General features: G+C 42.8%; 1 protein-coding gene across 1 annotated transcript in view; it reads left to right on the top strand.

The window, feature by feature from the left end:
• The window catches only part of itga5 (integrin, alpha 5 (fibronectin receptor, alpha polypeptide)), a 51,741-nt gene extending 48,556 nt beyond the window's left edge, over positions 1-3,185 (top strand). The window contains 4 exon segments of the mRNA XM_037773686.1: positions 1,361-1,474; positions 2,051-2,152; positions 2,236-2,358; positions 2,444-3,185. Coding sequence (XP_037629614.1) covers positions 1,361-1,474; positions 2,051-2,152; positions 2,236-2,358; positions 2,444-2,527 — 423 coding nt within the window. The 3' untranslated portion in view covers positions 2,528-3,185.
• Positions 3,186-6,000: the final 2,815 nt, after the last annotated feature.

Raw genomic sequence — 6,000 nt, forward strand, 5'->3', positions numbered from 1 at the left:
CTGTCTGAATACCCTCATTAAGTCTGTCTAACACTGAGCCTGAGGGAACCAGACGGGTGCTCTCTTCTCCTCCTGTGTTTGGCCTACTCGGTGTAATAAGTAAACTAATGCGCTCCCGCAGGAAACCCGCTGAAACCTCTCAATCTGGGGGTGGTCTAGCTGCAGCGCCGCCTCTAAAACACAGTGTGCATGTTGTAGAATGTTAAACGTGCTGAGCTGCATTATGGGGATCTAATTAAAATGATATATTCTACAGTCTTGAGAAAAATGGGTCGGTTTTAGTGGTGGGGCAATAATGAGAGTGGCGCATGCTGCATTTTTACAGTCTCATGACATTCCTTCAGTTTAATTTGAAGCAGGCGTGGAATAGTGATCATAACATTGGGCTCTTTGTTATATTTATTCGACTTGCAGCATTAACATGGCTTTATTTGACCTTCCCAAATCTGTTCTACCAGTTTTCACTTTTGCCTGTACGACTTTCAAAGGCGTTTACATCCAGTTTTTTATCTATGCACAAGAATGACTTAAACAAAACTTATTTTGCATTTAATTAATATCGCCTTAAAGCAGCAGTGAGTAGAATTGGGGAAATCTTTAAAAAAGTACTTTTTATCAAAAGGTCACTATATCCTGACAGTAATGCAAGAGACAGGTAATCTGAAAAAATCATGTTCCTCTGTGTCCTGAAAACAACCAATCAGAGCAGAGCTGGAGCTTTGCCATCTCTGAGCAGCTGCCAATCACTGGCAAACTCTGATTAGACGGTCAAACTAGGCAGCGCTGATTAAATATGAATTAATATTCTGTTACTATAATGCCTATTTCTTCTGTAAAATGTTTCCAGAATCATCTTGTAGTGTACTGTTTAGCTGTAAAATTAGAAAGTTTGTGACCCGGCAGCCATGTTGAGATCAGTTGAGGAAATACCAAGCACCGCCCACCAGCCGGAGTACACTTTCTCATTTTACAGCTAAACAGTACACTACAAGATGTTCCTAAACACATTTTACCCGAATAATAGGCATTACAGTAACAGAATATTGATTCATATTTGATCAGCGCTGCCTAGTTTGACCGTTTGATCAGAGTTTGCGAGTGATTGACAGCTACCTCGTTGAATGAACAGCCAATAGGAACGCTCTCTCTCTGAAATGACCTGTGATTGGTCAAAGTCTCCCGTCACGGGCTAGATGTTCTAAAGCCTGAAAACAGAGCCATGAGGAGGAGCAGAAGTCTAGTTTTCTCTCAGAACACTTGAATTACAATATGCTGAAAGGTTATTATGGATTTTTTGCCATATGATGCCAAAAATATTCTGCCTACTGCCACTTAAACTCCTTTGTTTCTCTTTCCGTAGTCCTGCTCTAATACGGAGTGCTGGGCGCTGCAGTGCACCGTGGGTCTGCTGGAGAAGGGGACTACTGCCATCCTCAAAGTGCGCTCCCGCATCTGGGCCGAGACCTTCATCGAGGTTTGTCAGAGATGAGCCTTGCCTTACAAACTCACTAGACATGTGCTGTACATGAGCACACCAGATGATAAAGGCATGGCAGAGGAAAAGGCTGTGCACTATAGATTGGTCTTTTTCCACCAGTGCCTGTGTATTTTCTGATGCCAGGCTTTGGCAGGAAGTTAGAAGCCATTTTTCATTTAAGCATCAAAAAAAGAAAACACTTAGAGTTAAAACCACAAATGTGCAGCTGGCAAAGGTACACAGCTGCAGTAGTCAGTCTCACATATTGGTTTGTGCTGATTCTGGATCAGGTCTTAAGGCTGCCAGTATGTGCAGTTTCACATATTTGCCTCAACAAATGGGACAACAGTTGCTAACAAGAATCTAGATTATAGTTTGCATGCCATGTCAGACTATTTACCACCCCCAAGGCATATGTGTGAATGTATTGAAAATTCATTATCTGGTATCACAGCTTCTCATAGGATAGGAATGCAGAAGCATGCGGTCTCTGTCGCCACCTAGTGTACAACTGGTGGATTGCATTAATTTTGAATCAGATTTTTCAACTTGCGTTGTTGTCACTTCCTTCAGAGAGCTTACAAGCAGTATGTGCTGGAGTGCCTGGCCAGATACAGTGTGGAGAAGATGCCTTATGCCATCTTACCCAGACATGTTCCCAGTGGACACAAAAAGGTATTTAACATCTTTTTCATTCTTTGTGCAGAAATATCATCTTCATTTTCTTTGTTGAATGAAACTGATGCTTTTGTCCTCAGGTGGTGACTCCAGTGGTGTGGAATAAGCCAGATATTGAGAACTCCGTTCCTCTGTGGATAATCATCTTGGCCATTCTGGCTGGTTTACTGCTTCTGGCTCTGCTCATCTACGTCCTATACAAGGTCGGTGCTGCTGTGAAACGAAGATTTAAAAATTCTCATAAACTAATTTGTTATGTGCTCATTTCTAATTCCTGTTTTCTTGTAGTTCGGCTTCTTCAAGCGATCTTTACCTTACGGCACTGCCATGGAGAAAGCTCAACTCAAACCGCAGGCTGCCTCTGAGGCCTAAACGACAACCGGAGCTAACGAGATCCACAGCACCTGGCCATATGATTGCAACAGAGATGGAACATGTAGACCGGATCAGAAAGCAGTTGAAGAGTTAAGCGAAAGAGAGACCACTGGAACTCTACTGTGCTGCACTAGAGGAAGCAAAACTCTAAAGATCTCCAAGCCAAATAAATGTTTGTTTTTTTGTTTTTTTTAATTTATGTCTTGTTTGATGGCAGGTTGGGATTGTTACTTTTTCTCTTTTCAATGCCTCAAGGCTAACTGAACAACAAGAAAGTGACTGCTAAAGGTGTGCAGGCTACGATCAGCCTGTTGGCTTTCCTTTTGTGGATTCTTGTGGTGGAGAGTGTTATAATACCCCTTTAACTGCCTTATTTTGGTGCTATTGATCTCACAGGATGTGGCCACATGTAGCTTATGGCAGCCAGGAGCTGTGAATTACGCTGCCTGCTGAGGCCTGAAAGTATTCTTCTGGTATCTAGTATGAACACGTGGTTATCTTGATCGGTAAACAGGTTTCAGATGAAAACATTAACCAGAGGCCTGTACTACAAAGCAGGATTTGGCGTTAGCGAGGTAACTTCAGGGTTTAACCCTTCAGGGTTTTCCATCCTACGAAGGTGGATCACTTCTTACCGGGGTAGATCACCATGGTAACTGATGCTGAACAGCTAACCTGCTCCGGAGCAGGTTATGTTCCAGATAAGAGATCAACTCGTATAAAAGCACCTTGTCAGAGACCAATCAGAGCTCAGTGTGGTGATTGTATGGTAATATTACACACATATGAAGAAGTTACAGTCATAATCAGACTATAAACAACACAGTTTAAACTGACAGATGCAGGAAGGACAGCTGGCTGTATGCTGTGGGTGTTTACCGCTTTGAATTATGTTTTTATATTTATTTTTTTCTTGCTCGAGTCTGTTTCACACGCAGCTGAAAGAAGGTTGAAATAGTCATACACGCCGCATTGTTATACTGGGCATGATTATGTGTAATTCAGTCATCAGTTATACATTTAAAAGCTATTTATATCTAGACGTCTATAGCTGACTTTTGAGTGTTCCGTTGCATTAATAAGTCTGTTAATTTACGCATTCACACATCGGGAGTTTTTTCTTTCACCAGCTGTCCTTCCTGCATTTGGCAGCTTCACTGTGTTACTGTTAGTCTGGATTAAGTGTTTAACTTCTTCGAATTTGTCCAATATAGTTTACTCTTTGTTAAACGTTCTTCCTGTCTGTCTGCAGTCTGTGGACTTGTCCATGTCTGTGATTGGTCAGATGCTGCAAACCCCGCCCCATTCATGTGAACGCGCTCACAGCCAGACTGAGAAACCCTGGGTTGATTTATAGAGTTGATAACCAGCGTCGTAGGACCGCTTAGCGTGATCTCGGTTGTTCGGGTTGGTGAAGCCAGATAAAGAGAAGATACCCTGAGGATGTTGGACTGGCTTCGTAGTACAGGCCTCAGGTTGTAGCAACGTCAATATTACTGGCCTGGATGTCGAAATTCAGCTCTGCTTTTGTCACAACATTTAACGTAATTTATGCCCTGACCTGCCCGAGGCGTTCCCCTGATTCTTCCCTAATGCATGCTGGGATATGCTCCAGCACAATGCAAACCCTGAACAGGTTTAGCGGGCGTAGAAAATGCATGGATGGATGTTTCTTGAAAATGATATCTCTCTGCCTCAGGTTGGAGGACAGCGCTGGGTTGAGTTGTTTTTGCACTCAAAGGAAATCTACTGATATAATTCCACCCAAGACTGACTGACCTTCCTTTGAGTTCTGATTTTGACTCCTACTGATCACTTTGTTTAAATCCTGTTTGTTCATGTTCAGAGTTGACCGTCGTCGTCGTTGCGTAGTCGACTGGGATGGGACTGGAACCGCCACGGACCTGCAAAACCTCATGTTAGGCTTGAAGCAGTGTGGTGCTTCTGTCAAAAAAAGTGACGTTTCTCTGAAAGAATATTTGACTCCTGCTCGGTTTGAATCCATGTGCAAGCAAATGACGCTTAAGGGGAAACCACAGAGTCGATGGCCATGGCGTGATCTTGAACCAAAGACGTGACAATCAACAATGTTGTAGCTTTGGCAGAGAGTTTTAGTATGAGAGCAGGTGGGATCATCACTCTTTGAGTGTGAACGATCCATTTTCAGCTCACAGTGTGTTACTGTGAGATACTGTATTTTTGATTGTTTAGAAAGAAAAGTCATCCCACTACCAAAAGGCTACAGGGACTGAACATTCAAATGCTTTGTGTTCTTTTATTTGTCATGTATGTAGATTTGTAATCTATGTAGATTTGATGTGCCTTAAATGTAAATACGTCATGTCCGTGGGTTACAGTTAGGGGTTGTGTGTGCTTGCATGTATATATGTGTGACGTCGTGCATACATGCATTTGTGTGAATGGTATATTTATGAATGTTTGTTTTATGTATGAATTGGTTATTCCCACTGCTTAGTCCTGTTTATCCCGATCCCCTCTGTAGCTTGAGATCGTTGAGGTTAAAGGGATAGTTTGGGTGTCTTGAAGTGGGGTTGTATGAGGTACTTATCCATAGTCAGTGTATTACCTACAGTAGATGACGGTTGGCACGCCCCCAGTTTGGAGTTACAGACAGGAGTTACCGTACGGGAGCAAAGCGATGTACTGCTGTGGATGGGGCCAGCAGCAAAACGTGTTTTAGTCACCTAAAAGAAAGGCCCACCTGAAAACATCACCATCAGTTTAAGTGGACGCTATGTTTAGAATATTTTCTCCAGTTTCTGACGGGGAACTGAAGCCGTTGTCTATGTTCTCGCCAAGCAACCAGACTTCATTGAAATAACAGTAATTTGACCTCGCAGAACACTGAAGTATTTGGTGTTACTATTGCCTTGATGGGTTAGTTTGTTTGTGTTATTGTGTGACGATTCACCAAAGTCACTCAATAGCACACACAAACTAACCCATTGAGGCATCAGGAGACCAGTAACCCCACGTTCTGCGAGGTCAAATTACAGTTTTTTTCAATGGAGTCTGGTGGCTTTGGCATAGATGGATACAATGGCTTCAGTTCCCCGTCGGAAAGGGTTGTCTGACGGCAAGGTAAAGCGGGGAAAATATTCTAAATGTTATATAATATACATTATAGTTTTTCGGTGGCTAAAATATGTTTTGCTGCCGGCTCCGTCTACAGCAGTACATTGCTTTCTCCTGTGCCGGTAACTCCTGTCTGCTTCTCCAAACTGGGGGCGTGTTGACCGTCATCTACTGTAGGTAATACACTGACTGGATAAGTACCTCATGCAACCCCACTTCAAAACACCTGAACTATCCCTTTAAGCCATTCTGCATATAGCATAAATACAGTCAGTGTTCAGGACGACTTGTTTAGCTGCATGGCAGCAGTTCAAACATTTACAACCTCATTGTAAATCCAAAAAGAAAATGACTGTTAAGGCACCGTCCGGATC

This window comes from Sebastes umbrosus, chromosome 6 (assembly GCF_015220745.1).
Source record: "Sebastes umbrosus isolate fSebUmb1 chromosome 6, fSebUmb1.pri, whole genome shotgun sequence".
NCBI lineage: Eukaryota > Metazoa > Chordata > Actinopteri > Perciformes > Sebastidae > Sebastes > Sebastes umbrosus.